The 19,757-nt window shown below is 45.1% G+C and overlaps 2 protein-coding genes across 3 annotated transcripts; one reads left to right on the top strand and one right to left on the bottom strand.

Annotated features, from left to right (window-relative positions):
- The first annotated feature begins 757 nt into the window (after positions 1 to 757).
- Positions 758 to 5,695, top strand: LOC125706249 (retinaldehyde-binding protein 1-like). Its single transcript, XM_048972835.1, has 7 exons — positions 758 to 901; positions 1,070 to 1,198; positions 1,512 to 1,713; positions 2,566 to 2,744; positions 3,281 to 3,439; positions 3,529 to 3,639; positions 3,730 to 5,695. Exons 1-7 carry the CDS (start codon positions 890 to 892, stop codon positions 3,874 to 3,876), a joined length of 939 nt encoding a protein of 312 aa, XP_048828792.1. The 5' UTR covers positions 758 to 889; the 3' UTR covers positions 3,877 to 5,695.
- A 1,221-nt stretch (positions 5,696 to 6,916) lies between these two features.
- On the bottom strand, positions 6,917 to 17,760 carry LOC125706501 (monoacylglycerol lipase ABHD2-like). 2 transcript variants are annotated; one of them, XM_048973224.1, is made up of 11 exons: positions 17,612 to 17,760; positions 15,701 to 15,779; positions 15,332 to 15,586; positions 13,122 to 13,297; positions 12,742 to 12,909; positions 12,143 to 12,326; positions 11,815 to 11,907; positions 11,609 to 11,701; positions 11,428 to 11,497; positions 11,105 to 11,189; positions 6,917 to 10,369 (listed from the first exon to the last, which is right to left on the bottom strand). In XM_048973224.1, exons 3-11 carry the CDS (start codon positions 15,538 to 15,540, stop codon positions 10,164 to 10,166), a joined length of 1,284 nt encoding a protein of 427 aa, XP_048829181.1. In that variant the 5' UTR covers positions 15,541 to 15,586; positions 15,701 to 15,779; positions 17,612 to 17,760; the 3' UTR covers positions 6,917 to 10,163. The 2 variants fall into 2 exon arrangements, with proteins under 2 accessions (XP_048829181.1, XP_048829180.1); XM_048973223.1 differs by having other exon boundaries at positions 15,332 to 15,547.
- Positions 17,761 to 19,757: the final 1,997 nt, after the last annotated feature.

Here is a 19,757-nt window from a genome sequence, read left to right as displayed (position 1 = left end):
TACAAATCGATACGTTTTATTTTCCTGACGGTGTAGTACAGAATCAGTCATGTCACATATACTCAACACCTTACTAGGAGAACATCCCAGTACAAAAAGGAAAGCATGCACAGCTTATTGGATGTACTGGGAGGTGAGCTGTAGTTTACTGGTGTTGCTTCCAGTGCTGGGCCACAGGTGGTGCAGGTGAGCTGCTTGGAAAATAAGCAGGAATCGGGGCTCACCGTATAGAGCCAGGAATCAGAGGGGCTGTGGTGTCAGACGGCAGCAGGTAGGAAGGATCCTCAGTAACGTGACTAGTGGACTGAACCAGTGTCTAAAGATGCTCTAAGACAGCGCCCCCTGGAGTAGATAGGCAGAATTGTTCACGATGTTTTTCAGCTTTGACACCATCCTCTTTTCCGTCACCACCTCGAGTACCCTGTATGACCCAGGGACACATCCTCGGCATCCCACTACACACATCAGAAAGAGCAGAGCCTCCTCAGAAAGCAGAGTCTGCTCTGGCCTTTCCTGTAAAGCGCCACTGTGCCGTTCACCCAACCCTGTCTGCTCTTCAGGTGGAGCCCCAGAGCCTTGTAGGTCTGCACCACCTTCTCTTCCTCCCCCTGGATGGTTGCTGGTTTGAGGGCCTCTTTGTCATGTTAGAAGTCCACCACCAGCCCCTTTGTCTTGTTGATGTTGAGCTGATGGAAATGACTCTCATGTTTCCAGGCCTGTTTCTGCTTTCTCTCTCTCTCTTTCTCTCTCTCTCTCTCTCTCTCTCTTGTTTAAATGTGTGATAGTAACAGGACAAGCTATTGACAGGCAAGCCGATTCTTCAGAGGGAAGGACCCTGATCCTCTGTCGGTCTCCAGTGTGTGTGAAGTTCCTCAGAGGGTCTTGGAAGATGACTGCCGTGGTAGACAAGCACAATTCTCAGTTTAACTGTGGCTGCCCTTAATTTTATAATAACTTAATGTCAAGCAGAATTACTGGACTCTCAATTTTACCTATTATGTGTGGATTCACAATTTGTTTGTCTTAATGCTGACATATTGGCATTGTTAAACTGTCTGTCTGCACCCAGTGTGGGTCTTTCCGCCTCGTATCGGAGGAGGAGCAGAATCTGAGAGCCAAGTTAGAGCATCTTACAGTCAAGGACCATGGACCTGTGTTTGGGCCCTGCAAGAAGCTACCAGATCACACAGTGCAGAAGGTAGGAATCCTTGCCTGGCCAGGCTTTGCATTAGCCCCAACTATTAGCTGCCAACCAGTGTCTGTCTCTCGTTAATGCCATCTGTTAGCTGTAGCTGCCACCTACTAGCTGCCTCTCGTTAGCCACCATCCTTAAGCTGCCTCTTGCTATCTGTCTTTTGTTAGATGTCTCCTCATAACAGCCACCTGTTAATCACTGACCATTAGCTATCTCTTGTTAGCCGCCAATTATTAGCCACCACCCATTAGCCACCACCTGTTAGTGACTGAAGGCTAATGGGCTAGCTGCTAACTTCCTTCTGTGTCCTTGCAAGGCGAAGGATGAGTTAAACGAGACAAATGAGAAGCGAGCACTGGCTGTAAAGGAGCTGCGTACCGCCATCGGGGAGAGGGCCGACGAGGATGAGGTGGCGCGGGGCGTGCAGAGCCGATTTGGCGAGCAGTCTGACACAATGTTGCTGAGATTCATTCGTGCACGGAAGTACGACGTGGGCCGTGCCTACGAGCTCATGAAAGGTAAGGGAGGGGGGCTAGAGGGAGTGTGGTGACTCTAAGTGAATGGTCCTGATTGTGCTCTGGAAATGGGCTCCTGTCCCACTCCTAACAAGACTCATTTGACAGGCCGCGTTATGTCGCGTCCCATCTGCCTCCCAACTGTCTCCTCTAGTCTGTTAATTGGGTTCTCCAAGAGAGTCTAAGGCTTTATAGGAGTTATGACAAAGGGATCCTTTGTATGCAAAAGATCGAGCTGCTTCAGCAGAGTGGGGGAGAGAGTGGGGAGGCGTGGGATTCTCACACAGGACGGGTAGTGAGTGCCGGAGTGTTTGGGTCACGGCCTGGAAGTGCTGAGACTTGGAGCATGCACGGGGGATCCAGGCCAAATGTAGGGTGGGGTGCATCTGAGGGCGCTCTCTCTGGGGCTAATTGGGGCCGAAAGCTAAGACAGCGGCATCGTTGTTTTCCCAGCCGTGAGAAATGCTGTGGGAAGCTAATGGACTGAGCCTTAGCGCAGATATAACTGAGGTCACGGCAAGAAAACAGCTGATGAGCTTTACGCTCGGTCTGTGAGCAACACAGAAGAGGATGAGGCATTTTTAGTACTTTACCTTCATTACTTTTTTGAAAATGTATCCTGGGGATTGAGTGAGTTTGTTGTTGGGTTGTACGTGGTATGAGTGTCATGGAACGGAGGGAGAAGTTAACACATTTTAATTAACCTCAGAGTGTGCAGGCAATATTAGAAAGTTTATTTACACCAATTCCCTTGGCCCCAAAAGAGGCAGCCACACGTATCTGGCTCCGTATGGGATGCGGCGTAAGAGCAGCTGTTGTCAGTCGTGGATGCGCTCTCTGTCCCTGTCCTTGCAGGCTATGTGCGTTTTAGGCAGCAGTACCCTGAGCTCTTTGAGAACCTGACCCCCGAGGCTGTGCGTAGCACCATCGAGGCCGGTTATCCCAGCATCCTGCCCAGCAGGGACAAACATGGCCGAGTGGTGCTGCTGTTCAACATTGAGAACTGGGACTATGAGGAGATCACCTTTGATGAGGTAACTGTGCCTTTAAAGAGCACTGTGAGTGTGTCTGTATTTGGTCTTATTACTTCTGATTATGTCACTGACAGTGTGTGTCATTTATTACTGTTTATATTGGACTACTTTCATATGTGTTAATCTAGGTACACTGAATAGATTCGGTTGTAACAGCCATGGCTGGTATCTACGATCCATCCATCCATGATCCATCAATCCATGGTCCAAAATTACTTATCTAGTCCTTGTGGAAACAAGCTGATGATGAGATTTAAAAAAGAGTTTTCCCCTACTCTGACTAGTCTCTATTTAATCATTTTTATTTAATTAATAATTCAATCTGTGTGGAGATCGAACTTATTTCAAATTATATTTAATTTAAAATTGAAATAACTATTATTATGGCAAAAAAATCAGTGTGATCTTATTTCTTCATTCTGCTTTTAAATGAGCAGAATCATAATTAATAAAGAAACTATCTCTGCTGAGTGTTAATAATATCAATAAAAGGTTATTCATCAAGTTGACTCACCTCGTCGACCGCACATGCCCAGATCCTGCGTGCCTACTGCGTCATCCTGGAGAAGCTGCTGGAGAATGAGGAAACCCAGATCAACGGTTTCTGCATGATCGAGAACTTCAAGGGCTTCACCATGCAACAGGCCGCAGGCATCAAGCCCACGGACCTCAGGAAGATGGTGGACATGTTGCAGGTGACTGAAGAGCTCCTCCTAGCTGTTCACAGGGGTTTGTTGGCGTTGGCCAAGATGACCAACTACATTTCTTCCTGTGGTGTGAACAGGACTCGTTCCCTGCCCGTTTCAAGACTGTTCATTTCATCCATCAGCCCTGGTACTTCACCACCACCTACAACGGAGCAAAGCCTTTCATGAAGAGCAAGCTGCTGGACAGGGTAAGCAGAGAGAAGACCATGTGGTTGGGATGAGGCTTTGGGCGGCTTTGACCAGTACAGTTTTCCTGACTCCACCCCTTGTGTTTCCAGGTCCATATTCATGGGGATGATCTGGAAGACTACTTCAAGGAGTTTGATGTTGAGATCCTTCCTGCAGAGTTTGACGGGCAGGCGCCCAGATATGATGGCAAGGCCACAGCAAGGCTGCTCTTCGATTCTGAGGACACTGCCCTTTAACTCTCGATTCCTGACCTTGGTCCCACATTGCATATACTGGATAGTCAAGGAATATACCTATAAGCTAATTTTCGTAGAGGATATTTTAAAGAATAGAAGAAGCCATGTTAAAGAAAAAAAAGCAGAGAGAGAGAGAGAATGAGTCCAGGCCAGTTCCTTCATCTTGACAGCCCCACCCATCACCACTTCCCTTTGTACAGCTATATTTTTCATGAAACATGGTGACCTTCATAATCACATCATGCTCAACATTAACCCACTGCAGCACCCATGGAGTTGAAGGTTAAGGACCTTGGTCAAGAGCCAGGCTTAGACCAGCAGCCTTCTAATCACAGGCACAGAAGCTTAGCCCACTGACTTTTACATATATAAACCGTGAAGGTGAGGACCTTCAGCTCAGAACAATGTAATCTTGGAAACAAATCCAGCTCCCAAAGCCCGGTTAAGCCGTAAACAGTGACTCTGATCATGAGACCAGTCATATGACCATGCTATGTGGTACATCTGTGCTGTGTTTGACACGACACCCTACGTTTGATAATCCTGCCTTAAATTCAGCACACCTATTTCCCAATCTCTGTGTTTCAGTTCTGTTAGGAAGGCAATGCTGTACTGCACAAACATGGGACTAAAGACCAAAAACAGATCTTGGTATCGGAGGAAGAGCAAATGGGTGCTTATAAAAAGTCTTTAATTATGATACATTTTGTCTGGTGCAAGTTGCAGTTTGGCCTGAACTCTACAGAAGCGAAGCATGCAGGAGTATATCCATGCAGAACAATGGAGCACAGCTTAGGACAAGTTAGGCTGAAACATCTGTGTCTGCTTCCGTAGCGTCCTGCATGCACCTGTATAAGAGGGAATACCACTGACTGGACTGAGACTTCAGACTTTTTAATGTGCTTGGCACCACAATGTAGTTTGCAGTGCAGGTAATTCAAATGTCATTTTGAAAATTTCACTGATATTTTGTGGAGCATTATTTGGTAGTTTTGATGTAAGTACACTGTAGTGTATTTGTTTAATTATATTAACAATAAAAGCTATTGGAGAAGATGGGGCAAGTGAGGAGAGAAAGGTCATACAGGTAATTAGGTCCAAGGAAGCGGAAATGCTGTAAGTGACGTCAGACGCCGGAGACTTGGCGGAAAATCTGAATGAACAGTGAGGACAGCGAGGGGAATTTGGAATCTCTTCAGGAATACATCGACTGGTACGTCGACGTTATAGTCATGAAGAAGAACGCAAATGCATCTTCTCTAGCCAAAAGCGAAACACCGTCCTCCAAAAGATTTCGCCCGGCTGACTCCCCCGGAACAGCATCGCCGACTGGTAAAGACTTTGCTGATATCCTGAATTCAATCGGCAAGCGATTGTCCAGCTTCGACGCGATGTTGTCTCTGGTCGAGAATCTACATCAGGAATTCAAATCCCTGAGGGAATCTTTGGAATTCAGCCAGCAGCAGGTGGAAACACTCGCTGCTGAAAACGCCTCACTGCGGGACTTGGTTAAGTCTCTAACTGAACATGTGACCCATCTAAATGAAGAAAATAAAAAATATGAGAATGTCATCGATCTCCAGGCCCGTAGCAGGAGAGAACCTGATGTTTTCAGGCATCCTGAAATTTGCCGAAGAGGATGCAGAAGTTACTGTTAGAACCTGTATCAAGACCCACCTGAAGCTTTCGGAGGACACTGTGAAAAACATCTGCGTTGAAAGAGTCCATCGGCTGGGAGCCAGGAGGCCTGGTGCGCTGAGACCGCGTCCTATTGTGGCCAAATTTGGATATTTTAAGCAGAAGGAGCAGGTGAAGAGCCGCGGCAGGGAGCTGAAAGGACTTTGGCGTAAACGACCTGTTCCCCAAAGAGATCCTGGAGCGGCACAAGTTCTGTTCCCAATCCGACGCAACTTTATTCAGAAGGGCTCCCGAGCTGTCATCGCCTTAGACCGGCTCTACTAGGATGGGCAGCTCTACCGCGACCCCAGTACCACTCCCTGCTTATATTAACGCCAGTCCAGATAAGAACCCGTTATATTTTTCTTCTTTCCTCTAACCCTCTTCCATTAACATCTCTCTATGTTATACATGTCAATCTGCTAATTTAACGTGATGTCATATGAAATACATTACCGTCAGTCTACGCAGCGCTAGTGCTAACAATTATTCCGTTTCTCTCATCTCCTCACTTATACACTTACCAGCTTGCCCCTTTGTATGCCTTTCTCACTTCTCCCTTCTTTCACTGCACCGACGTTATTTTATTACAAGAGACTTGTATTATTTTCTTGTATTATATTATTACAAGAGACACAGCTACAGCTACATAGGAACTTAAAACACCTGATTTTCCTAATGCGTTCTCAGCCTGCTATAACCCTGAGCAAAGAGGGGTAGCAATTTTAATACATAAAAATGTTAATTTCACAGTACTCAACACCTTTTCTGGGTGGGGGCTGCAATACTCCCTGCGTTGGTCCTCCTGGAGCTCCCATGCCCTGGGGGGCCTCTGGATGTCTGGGGTCCGGGTCTGCTTCATGTCCTGGGGGGTGGGGCTGTGGCTCCCCACACACACTACTGGATATTTACACGGAGAAACCTTTTGAACACCAGCGCGCTCACACACACAGGTGTACAAACAGGTACTCACAGACACACACTGTCTTGATTAGCTGTTGCTTCTAAACATGTTCATTGTGATTCGTACAGATGTTGGTTATTGTTTTCTCTCTTCAGTAGGTATTGAAGCAGATTGTTTTTTTTTTGTTCTCCCTCTCTCTCTATCCCCCTTCTTCCCATTTTTCTTCCTTCTTTCCCCCTCTCTCTCCCTCTCCTTCTCATGAGGAATTAAATAAGAATACATAAACAGAAATAAAGCAGTCCTCCGCAGGGTGGTGGAAGGAAAAAAGATATATATCCAAGTGTCACACAGTTACTCTAGTTTAGCACGGCAGGGGAAATGTGTACAGGCAAAAGTAACAGGAACAAGAAAGATACCAAAGATTATGGCCACAAATCACAGGACAAGTAGGACAGAACTGTTTACAAAAAAATAATTTATTCTTCAACAGAACTGTACTTTTAATACTCACAACACACACAAAAACATTCTGTTCAACAAAAAATACACGAGTGAGCTGTAATGCACCTACTCCAGAACGTCAAGTTACATTTTTACAAGTGAGCGAGTGAGCCTTCCTTACTTACACGTCGGTGGATTCTTCAAAGCAAATCAAGTCGGACAGGATACTGAAAGCACAAAGACGGACGGGCGGAAATTTCCGGAAGCTGACAGCCCGGCTCTTTCCCTTTAAAAACCTGGCCATTTTATTTCCTTCGTTACCAGTGACACTTTGATGATTTGTAATGTGCCACACTCACATTGAGTCAGTCGGCTAACCTTAATGGACAACAGTGTGATAAAGCCACACACGATGTAAGGGGCATTTCACCCCCCGCTGAAAATTAAAAATTATAACAACAATAATAGTAACAACAACAACGATTTAAACAGCTTTAAGTCATAACTAACTATCACTCATTCTTAGTCATCTATTACACATCTGATATGTTCTGATCTGGAGGCTTCACAGTGACGCCTTCCCACCTCCTGTGACACCCCCATACATGGACCACTGCCCTGTGTTCTTTGTCTTGTGCTTGGCCCCTCGTTACCATTCACTGAGGATTAACCGAAGGTCCCAAACAAACATCAGCCAAGTGCATGTACAGACACTGTACAGTCACATACTCACACTGACTCTACATACATTCAATAAATCAATTTAAAAACCTTAAAAATGATACAAAATAATAATTATAACAATTAATCTGTTTAATTACATTTGGCCTTGTCTTATCCAGAGATAACCATTCCGAACCTGCAACAGTGTGGAAAGTCTAGAAAAGCAATAAGTAGCTGAGCAGGGCCTGGTGAAGCAGGCCAATTTCACTGCATCTCAAGAAGTTTTTTTTTTTCCCAGCTCTTTCTGCAGCAGTGGTCCAATTCCATCTGTCAGCCTTTTGCTTAGCAGATTGGACTTTTCTACTTGCAGTACAATGACTCTATTGGCATTTCAATGCTATAAGATGACACTTTGGTGTTAAAGCCTGTAATAGGTCAGTGGAGATTGTGCAGTGCTGAGCACTGGTCTTCCATCAGCTTATGCAGGTAGTCTTTGTTGATGAAGACCTGTTCCACTCAGGTAGATGACGCTTTTGCTCCCTCTCTGTACTTCTGTGAGTGAGGCTGGCCAGCAGGGGGATCTTTCTACACTTGTATAAGCAGCAGAGGGAATTCTCCATATCTGTGAAATTATGGAACACCGGCCTCCTAACCAGCAGAGGGAGCCATTACTAAAAGTACATAAGGCTGGATGATGGGACTTGTTGTTCAGTTGCCGCTTCAGAAGATGCCCAGAAAAAGGGGGTAACGGCTAGGAAAGCCTGATTTTCCTCACAACTCGCCAAGGATTCAAAATAATTGTAAGCTGTCATATGTAGTAAGATTCACACTACGTTTTGCAAACATCATTGGTGAGCAGGAAATCTTAACGTTTCCAGTTACAGGGCAAACTCATGATGGTAAACCAAATTAAAGTTGAAACACGTTACAGTGATTCATTGAACGTTCTAAAAGCTCAATCACATAAAGGTGGGCAAGACTGAAGGAGAACTGACGTTGTAAGACCACAGAATGCTTATCTGGTCTACACTGGGAGTATATAGCAGGGAGACTTATGTTTACCCCACAGCTGGGAACTAACAAAAAGAGCACAATGCTCTAGTTTCCCAGGAATTCCTTCTCATGATACAAAAGCTATGTAGCTGTCTGCCGAAAAAAAAACCCGCAGCACAGAAAGACGCCCTCTTGTGATTCGGCCGAGAGCCGAGAACACGCCGTGGACTTTGGCTTGAATACCGCACTGGCACAGACTGGAGCGTGGAATGCTGAGGTTTGGTGTTGTCAATCCACACCGCATTGAGAAAGAGAACATGTACACGATGGATGATGGAAATGGCAACCTAAAAGCTGGAAATGGTAACCAAACAGAGGGGAATTCTGGGAAGGGAGCAAGCCCCTTTAGGTCATCCAGTGCTCCTCAGACTGCATTCTCATTTTACTCCATTTGACTAGAGTGCTGAGACACACGGGAGCACAGCCAGGCCGGGCTTCGAAACATCACTTGCTGTACACTAATATATAAACACTACCAGGGAGGGATCACATGGGATATCAGTATTACTTTTTCCACCTACAGACACTGAGATCTTCACAATGCAGCATGGACCAGAGGTCTGCACTCACTCCGAGCTCAACCAGGGACATACAGGCACTCAGGGCTTCCAAAAGTACAGTACAGATCATACATCTGAGTATACCAGGAGCTCGTCACAATGCAGGGCAGACCAGGGACCTGCAGAAACTCAGGGCTGAAGTTCTGTGGCTCTCCTTTTGGTCATGGATAGAACCTTGCTCAGCTAGAGAATGGCTTCCAAAGCAGAAATGCCCACTTCACGAGGAGACGAGGACTGACGGTGTAAAGTGCCGAGGAATTATACAGGTAACCTGTCATTTGGCCTCAAGTGAAGACATGGTTGCTTTGAGGAAACGTTGAGTATCGGGCTTCTAAGAGAGCTGCGTTTCTTACTGGTGGTCTGGACGCGATCTTCCACAGTTACGCCTCACCACCATTTCAGTGAGCACTCCTGAGATAAGGCCCATCAAGAGAAGAGATAACCGTTCAGAGAAGGCGGCCGAGGTCTGGACTGAACTGTGGAAGAAGTATGCATCTCAACACGCCGGAACATGCAGGAAGTCGAAACATCACCTGAATATGTTCTTGCGTACTAGTCAACACTTCTTCAGCATTTTATCCAGAGCGTACGTCCATGATGTACCACATGTCCTCGGCCTTATAGAGAGGGTAAGACAGCGGGAGGCTCAGTTGGTGCAAGTGTCAGGGGACCAGAGTCCTAATCCTGACATCCCAAAAACATTGCTTGACTTTCTTTGGGAAAAGGGGGCCAAAAACCTGGAGGTAAAACAGTGAAAAGCAAAGCCAGACACTTCCTTCATTCCATTTACCACGATTTCAGATGGGCACACCATCGGTATCCTTCTCCAGATTACTCAGCGAACACTAGCAGCTGAGAAAGAGTGCAAGGATCCCAGAAGAGAAAAAGCGTTCCTGGTGATCAGTGAAGTGAACTGGCTGTATCTTGAGAGAAGTCCATGGTGTGAGTGGGACACAGGAGCAGTGTGGAGGAGGGAGGAGGACTGCGTCTTAAACCTTCTCTTCTGTCTCCTCTGGGCAGTTGTCCCTGCTCTGGCATGGCGTTTTGTTTCGCTCCCATTGGCAGATTGCGTTGGCATAGCTCACGATGACCTTATCCATCCAGGTGAGGGGCTGCGGAAAGAGTACGGCCCCCTCAAAGAAGCCCAGGTGGCCCCCGTGCAGCGTCAGGACAAACATCACGTTGGACTTCTTATCTGTGAGGGTGGAAAGATGGTCATGTGTCAACATGGGAAAAACTAATAATCCTTATCCTCTGCTTTGAGAATGAGTCACGTCCGAGTTTGTTGCGGTTGCATATATGCTGGAGGCCAGCTGAGAATCAGTGACTGAGACAAGACCGTAAGCAGGGCTCTGTGGCCAGTGGAGATGCGAGCGAGGCAGTATGGCGCGGTTCAGTGATGCGTCAGTACGAAGCCATGACAGCTGCTGTCTCAGCAACCAGAACCACCTGGCGTCAACAGCGAAAGGCCCTCACCATAATACCGCACAGCGGCTGACAGTTGGGCCGGGATTAAACCTGGGTGGGTCTGTAAGAAGCTCATCGCTGCACGTTTTCTTAAATAGGCTTAGATATTTACGATATTGTGACCGCAACAATGATACAGCCATGACTGCAGTGTCCTACCTAAAGAGCACCACTAGAGGGAGCATTCAGCCATACTGACCATTGTGCAATATTAATATTCTATTATTATCTAGCGCTTAATAAGGATCAGTTTGTAATACATATTATACATATAACAATAATTATAATGCATTAAATACGTAATTCTAATAATTCCCAAGACAAAACAATTCACATTCAATAGTGAAAAATAAACTTAAATGTATTTTAAAAAATATTTATTTCCATTAATCTGAAAGGGTGGGCCCAGCTGTCAATCGGGGTGGGCCTGGGTCTTCAAGATCCACCGATGACACCACATTACCTGAGAGTGTGTGCGGGATGGTCAACAATGACTGGTGAACCAGGGGGTCGTCTTCAGAATTTACTAGCAGGAGGGGAACATTGACCTGAAACAGAGCACGCCAAATGCCTGGTTACCATCATATCACCTTCTTAGTAGAAAATGCGTTTTTGGTTTCTAAAATAAACATTCAACAACTGATCAAACTGATCATTTCAAGCAGATACTGAAGTAGGTACTCGTTACTCGTATCGAATATTCGTTCCGTTTACAGTAAATGATTGCCAGAGAATGAGGCTTCAAATGTAACATACGGTCAGCGGATGAGAAAAAGATCGACTTACATTATGGACGTAATGTACACAGCTCTCCTTTTCATAATACTCCTTCAGTGAGCTATGCCCGTGGAACTTTCTAGGAAACCAAAACGGAAAGGAAACGTTGGAAGTGTCAGAAAAAAGCGTTTTTGTCAAGCTAGAAGAAATCATAAGATGCCACATGCAGAGAGACGCCAGCAGGTGTTACCTCATGATGTTGTCATCGATCTGCATCAGGGAGGTGGCCGTAAACAGCCGACTGAGGTCCACCATCTTGGAGTTCCCACCAAATAAGCTCTTCCTGGAAGACACACGGGAGATGGACATTTATTCATGTTTAACGAGGATTCGTGTTGCTGCCTCTGAGCATTACAGTACATCTCCTCTACAGGCCGGCGGCAGCTGGGACGCTACCTGTGCGACAGGATGATCTTCTTCATGTTATCCGCCATAAGGAAGTTGTAGAACCTCCTGAAGTGGTCCCACTGGAGGAAGGTCTCCTGGGCCCTGAGTCACACAAAGAGACGGAACACTCAGCAGACGAGGTGACAGTCTGCATTCTCCTCCGTGGCCACAAGAAGCGCTATAGAGAATTTCGCTTCAGATGGAAAAGCGGACAAAATGCCTCTTGAACAAAAATCTAGGATGACTTGTGATCGAACGCTACAGCTGATGAAAAATGGCCACCTGACCCTTCGGTCCGGGGGGCACCCAACACACATTCCAGCGGCGGGCGGCTCACCTGAGGGCACTATAGCCCTGGCACACGCTGACGCAGCACAGCACCCTCTCCTGGTTGCTTGGGTTTTCTCCCAGGAACTTGCACACAATGTTGCCACCCAGGCTGAAGCCCACCACTATAAGTTGGGTGTGGGGGTAGGCCTTTTTAATGTAGCCCACCATGGCTGAGAACTCCCACGTACAGCCTGAAACGACAGTCAGCTGTCAAACTCCTACTAGTACAAACCAGTTCTACAGTGAGTCACTTATCTACATATAAATGCCTTACTCCATGCCAAAGGAGTAACTTCATTTCCAACAACTTTAACATCCATCTACACAAACATTGCCCTGATGCATTGCCCAGGGGTGTGTGATTCTTACTCGCCATTTGATGCGCATTACTTATTTACAAATTGAAGGCATGCACACCGTTTAATTGGTACCAAAATGGGGTACAGGAATGAAAAAGTAAAGCTGCCAAGTACATCTGAGTCAGTACAGGGAATCAGTCAAGAGTATCTATGACCCACTTACTGCTAGCAAACTACCGGGAATTGTTTTGCTGACGGTCATACATTTAAATGAACGACGTGCAGTATCGCAGGTTCATATCCTCACCGTAGGTGAACATACGAGGGGAGGTGAGCTCAATGTCAGGCAGGGCTCCCAGATGGTTAAGGACGGCGCACCTATAGCCCTGCTTCTGTGAGTAATCCACGAAGGTGCGGATATAATGCTTCTCACTGTGGTTTCCGATTCCAGGACATATGACCGTGGTGACATCATCTGGAAAGACATATTAGGTTGTCTAGGATTACAGAACGGAATCTCCTGAATCACTTGCGCCAGGTACGACGAGGTGGAACACTTGACAAGGTGGAACATTTTCACGCGTCGATTTAAAATAGACGTGAGTCGGCTAGACTGACACGTACTTTACCAGAAAATCATAAAAGTACATAAAATCGTACTAGTGAAATGAAAAACATTTTTCATACATCCAGTTTGGTGATCCCCCAGTGGTTCGAAAAGGTCAAAGGTGGCAGTGGCCCCGTCTGGCATGGGTAGAAACTTTCGGTGTCCGTGAGGATGTGGAGAACTGACCCGACCAAGCTTCCCATACAGGGCCGTCTGTAAGTGGCCACTTTTACCCCAGAGAAGGGGAGGAACGTACCTGGGATAAAAACAGAGGCATTTAGGTAAATTACCGGAAATAGTAAACAGACAATAGGCTGTTGGATGTACAAACAGTGTACGTCGTCGACATAAACGTGCTAAAAGATCCTCTCTGTCCCTCTAACCCATCTACTGCTTATGCTGCTCAGAGACTCCGCCACCTGCTGCTCCGGAGGACACATTTCCTTTCAGGGTAGGTCATGGCGGGGCATTCTAATGTGGACAGTGCAGCTAAGCATGACCTTGAGTCCGGATCTGGTGCTCGAAATCCTCGATGGTGACCTTGTTAGCGGGCTGGCAGCAGAAACGTTTTTTTGCTGTGCGGCTCACTACTGCCCACGGAAAACCGCTTCATGTGGTCCATCACAGTTTCATCACGCAAATTGAGTAGGAGTACAGTCTCGCTTAACATAAATGGCACAAAATGTGCAAGGACAGGACTGAATAGTGAGGTGGTACAGAGGCCTTGCGCCCTGCTTTTCTCATTTATACGCATACATTTAAACCAAAGGGTCAACCATTTGTGTATCTGTGTGTCCCCAACCATCATGGTGCCTTGTGTTAAAGCACATCAGCTCTCATTCTCAAGCAAGTTTCAGCCACCAGTTCCTGAGCTGTACTACCAAGGCAGCCAATAAGATTCCTAACTCGTCTTAGAACAACTGCAGTCCAGCAGATAACACACTCAAACAACCCTGTTCTAAGGCTCAACGTCAACCATTTCAAACAATAAACACTATCATTCATGTTGGTTTGGACTAGATATCTGGAGCTTAGAACACCGTTAAACCCTGTAGTTACACAGTTTCACCTCCCAGAATTAAGCCACCAGTCTGGGCACTAAGATAAGAATGACAACTATATCCAGAACATGACTCACTGCACAAATTAAGGATCAGCCTTAAAACACAGAAAGAACCAACCAGAGATTCGAATTCTGTTTAGTGACAGAGATGACGACAATATAATCAGCTCTTTAAATAAGTTCTTAAGAGGTTTCAGGGTGAACCCGGATTCCAGAGGCTTCCAAGAAATAGTACTCCAACAGCACACTAAAGATAGACGTTTTACGCACAAGCCAGGGTGTGTATGTGAGCGGTGCTGTTCCGCAGGGGACTTTGGCATCTAAAGCATTGATGGAATCGAGGTAGTTTAATCATCCCCTTGGGGATGATGGGTATTTTTTATGTATCCCAACTTGCTTTCCACAAGAGACACAAGCACACATATATACAGGTGAGAGCTGGAACGAGGCCTTTCTCGAGGGTCCAATAGTCATGTGATTACTCTGCCAACCACGGGGTTCAAAATCCACAACCTTGATGACAACAGATCCCTAACCTTCCTTAGCTATAGTCTGCCAGTGGTTACAACAGACCAGTATATTTTGTAGCACCTCCAGGGGTGGAGGGACCCGCGGTTAGATACAGAACAAGGCTAAAATCTCATACTAGACATATCTATTGCCAGATGTTTATAAACGATAGACACTGTTCTAGGTTTTCACTTCTAGCCTGTCAATCTGGGATATTCTGGTCTGAGAAGGTGACCGTGAAGCAGCCGTTTTAGAGCAGAGCACTTAGCAACACACAGTGTTAACAACACAGCTGGCTCAGCAACGAACAAACCCGCAGTTGCCACCTGGGGTCCTGCTACAAACCTTCCAGTTACATAACACAGGTGAGCAAAGCCAGACAGAATCATTAGCAGTCACATGGAAGGCGACAGACAGCTTCAAGAGAGACAAGCCATCTGCACTGGGGATTGCAGGGACTGTACTGCCAAGCCTCAGGACAGCATTGCCCACAGAGTTAAAGCGTGTGGTGGCAGCGCCCAGAAAATCAGTGTGATTATTAAAGAGAGCTACACTGCTAATCCTGTGAAGGAGTGAGTATTAAAATGCAAGCATTCAGGGCCAGAAGCGTTACGGCGCTAATCCGGGGAATGGAAGGGTCCAGAAAGCTACAGCGCCACAGTTCCAAGCTAATGTTGTGCTGCTAGTTTAGAAATGAACCATGCAGGCAGTTCTTACTCCTTGGTGAGCAAGGGACAGGACTTGAGCAGGAAGCGATTCAGCGGCGTGTCCTGGTAGTTGATGGCGGGCGGAGCAGTGGGGCTCTTCAGGTTCAGGCAGCGCACGATGATATACAGAACTGTAGCTACGGCGGCCAGCTTCATCCCATCGAACATGGCCGGCATCTCTGGGGCCAGAGTCTGGACCTCTGCCTCGTGGGCACTCATGGTGGTTCTGAGTCAGAGCAGGAAGGAGATGAAACGCAGAACACAGCTGTGTGAAGGGGGCAAGACATTAAACCACAAAGACGACAAGAGTTTCATCCAGAGGATCACAGACATGTTATCCAGTTTCTGCAATAAAACAAACCATAACAGCTCAGCTTACCTTGCTGGTATCTTTTAGTTTGTGAAAAGTGAAACTGATCCTTCCAACAATCTGCAGCGTCACAGTGATGCAGCAAATTCTAGGGGGAAAAAAAGTAAAAATGAAGAATCTCTGACACCTCTGGTTCTAGTGCACTCAACGTCTCATGATAGCAGCTGACAGACACGAGCAGCAGGGCTTTGAAACGCCTTGCAGGCTGCTTATATGCTCATGCTGACCAGAGCGGCTACATACACCTGGTGTTTGGGTTTGCCTGTAGTCACTATACCAAGCTCTACCCATTTTTATAGCGCAGAACACAGGTGGGAAGCAAACAGAGTACATGAATACCTGGGAAGTCATTCATTCTCCCTTATTCTGTGGCAGAATGGCCACTTTCTACAAAGACAGCTCTACTACATGCAGTTAAACATGTACTTAACACATTTGTGGTATCAATTACCACAGTTTAAACTTGATACACTGAATTTTATATATAATACTACCAGGATATATAATACCACTCGCTGTTGTGCGACATGTGCCCGGCAGTCACGTGGCAATATGTAATGTGCGAAAATCTAGTCGCATGACAATCATAAACAAAGCTGACTTCATATCTTAATTTAATGCTTTGTTTGAACTTTTTTAAGAGACAGTAACAATTTAAATTCAAAATGCACTAATCACCGTCTGTATGATTTATCCTAATTCAATTACATGAATAAAGGACGAATTAAAAAAAAAAAAACACATAAAGGATTGAAGCCACTGCAAAATGCGGATATGATATGAAAACTAACAAGGAAAATGCTCTTTTATGTACTTTTCCGAAAAACAGCGTGATCAAAAGGGAGCTAAACTACATTTCCCAGTGACCATGCAGCGTTTATTGTAAAAATCATAAACACATTTTTTTCACCATTTTCAAGAATATTCTTGAAATAAATACAAATTTCTTCTGTAAATAGCTTTCATCTGTACACCTTTACTAGGGCTCTCCTATAACTTGCCGTTCCAAAGGAAAATGGCACAAAATGGTCGTGAAATATGTCTGGCAAAATACAAACGTGTTGTTATTCTGTAGCATCAAAAAGTCACTGTGTAGCATTAAATGACAAAGTTGACCTGCCCAGCCTATAAAGTATCGATTTAAACTAAATGTTTTGCTTGTGTGCCGCAGGATCCAAAACAAGCGGATAATAAGCCACAATGCAAAGGCAGCATCTGTACAACACAGGAAATAACACAATAACATAAAAACTACTCATTTCATTATTATTATCATTATTATTATTATTATTGTTATTATTATTAATAATAATAATAAAATAAAAGGCTCCGGACCCCCGCGAAGAATAATAAAAATATAAACGCCTCCTTTGGTAAATGTACAGTCACATCTACCGATCTAAATACGGTGTGTCAGTCTCACAGTGACACAGTACAGAGGGTGTAATATAAGGGAGAGAAGCCCGCGGGATGCGCCTGTCTGCTGGGGGTGCAGCCTGCGGCGGGGGCCGCTATGGCAGAACGGCGCAGTCAGGCAGCAAAACGGTGTTGTGTGGAGCATTTCGAGAAGATACGTCCATAAATGACAACCCAGCTAAACAGATACAGGTAACATTTCCGATGTAAAAAGCGGGTGAAAAACGCCCAGACAATAAATGGCGACCAGCTAAGCCACCAGACAGGATGCTTTCAAACATGGACAAAACATTTCACCATTGGAAGCCGGAAATCCGATCAATCTGCGTCACACTGCCATGTTATTATCATGTTATATTACATTAATCCCAAATTACACATCACTATGAAGAAGTGCCGTTTATACGGCAAAAGGCGCTATCTGCGCGATTGACCTTATATCGCGAAATGCAGTGAGAAAGCAATCTGCATCCTTCACAACAACGTTACAAGCAGCGTACATACCAGTCACTTTCCCCGGGACTGACTCGTAGTTCCCTCGCTAACTAGTCTGTCCATGTAGGTCTCTTCCATTTATTTATCACTCCAGTCTTTCTAGCACTTTCCTCCCTGCGCGCAGACAGTGAAGCGCTTAGCAACGCGGCCTCTCCCCAGCCCAGGATGAACTCATTTGCATATCCCTCTCCTCATTGGCTCACTCTCCACACTGCATACTTAGAGGGCGGTCCCTCGGTACTGATCGCCCCGCCTACTTCCGGTATTGCGCTGTCGCTAGACAGATGACCGGGACAGTAGATTGTTTGTTTGTGTGTATAGGGGATTATTTTAGTCCAGAACTTGCAGTGCAGATGACTTCATATCCAGGTTTTCATTTCATTCCACGTGGACCGCGGAACATTCACGTGGGCAAGTCAAACATAACAAGGGTGCCCTAAAAAGGAGATGGGGGAGTTAGGACGATTCCAATGACTGACAGGGGTCCTAAGTATTTAGAACATAATCGGATCGGTCTGGGTTGGGGGCTCCGTATGATATGCTTCGGGCCCAAGATCTCTAGCGGTGTCCCTGGATATAACTTTTTGTTTCCAAAACGCAGATATAATTCAGAATTTTATTAGTAAAAATGTATCGGCTTACATTAAATTATTTATCATAGTGTTTATCATAGTATTTCATAGTATGATGCGCGGGTGCCCTCCCCTCCCACCTCCGGTCCATAAGTGGGCACTCCTGTTTTCTCATGACTGCCGGGGTTGAGCCCCGCTCTTCCTTTATGGATATCATGCTTAATAATGTCTGTCAGTTGGATGATTCTGCAGCTCGTTTTACTTCGTATTACAGCTCTCCAGTTTGCGTGATGCCTTTTCTTCCTGGTTTTATTTTATTTTAATTGACCTTTTATTTCTTGGTGCTGATGTGGATTATGAATTTCCCGTGTGTTCCCCAGAAATTGCTGGTTGCGGTTTAATTCTCTGGATTCATATCTTGGTATTGAAGGACTTTTTAGCGGTTTGAATAGATTTTGTTGTCAACATTAATTCTTTATGTTAGATACATGCAACGTTGTTTTCTTTTTGTATCACTCTTTTTAAAATGAGAATTTGTGTCACTCTATTCAAGACCTTTTGAAGATCTTTACATTAAATGATGAGCTTACAATTGTTTTTTTCCACAGTTTTTGCTCGGTTTAGAATTCAAAGAAACCTAGATTTTTTACATTTGTAAAACGGCATCACATGTTTTGTCCACATGGGGGCGACAGACTACATGTTTTTGTGCATACACATATTGTTTGTTTATAGGATAACAGATGTGAAAGAGATTTTATTTATTCAGTCCATCCATCGTCAATACTACTTATCCAATGCAGGAATGTAATCATTTTATCAATTCATGAAACAAGGGGAACCAATCTACAAAAACGCAAAATCCATCCAACAAAAAATATTCGGTCATTTGATATTCATACTCACCTTGCTAGCGAAAATGGAAAGCAATATACATCCATCGCAAAATTCAAGAGACCAGCTTTGGAGAGATGAAATATCCTCATTACTGGTATCACGATGAGGTCAATCAACTATTGTTGTTGTTTATGGAGGGAAATTCTGAATGTATGACGTCACTTTATCTTGCGATCGAAGCGATTGTGGTCTCCACTTAATGTCCGGATACGCATAGTCTACTTTTTATCACAAGGCACCATCCTGCGTCAGAATTCGCCGTATTTACACAATTAAGATACTTTGACGGCCCAACCGGACATATCATGCACTAACACTTTGCAGATTATGTAAAACTTGTTGTCACCAAAACATTTCTCACCACCCCGCGACAAGATAGCCATGAGCTATACTGGAGTATGGCATCAGTTTACCGGTCTAATAATAGTTTACTGTTACACGAGTGAGCGTGGATTATTAAAATAATAACAATAACTATTACACAGTTTTTGTATTTGTGAATACAAATAGGACTCGTTTGCTCCCCACATCGCATACGACCGCACACTAAACGCAAGTATCAGATTCTTCTATAGAAAAATCTAGAAAAGAAATTAGATATCATGCTAACATGAACTGTAATGTATGTATTTACCGCATGAAAGCGTACAAAAGAAAGTTTTGGTGCTGTATGGTTCAGCATGGTT

The sequence above is a fragment of the Brienomyrus brachyistius genome, chromosome 13, assembly GCF_023856365.1.
Source record: "Brienomyrus brachyistius isolate T26 chromosome 13, BBRACH_0.4, whole genome shotgun sequence".
NCBI classification, from domain to species: domain Eukaryota; kingdom Metazoa; phylum Chordata; class Actinopteri; order Osteoglossiformes; family Mormyridae; genus Brienomyrus; species Brienomyrus brachyistius.
This window is presented reverse-complemented; position numbering and strand designations above follow the sequence as displayed.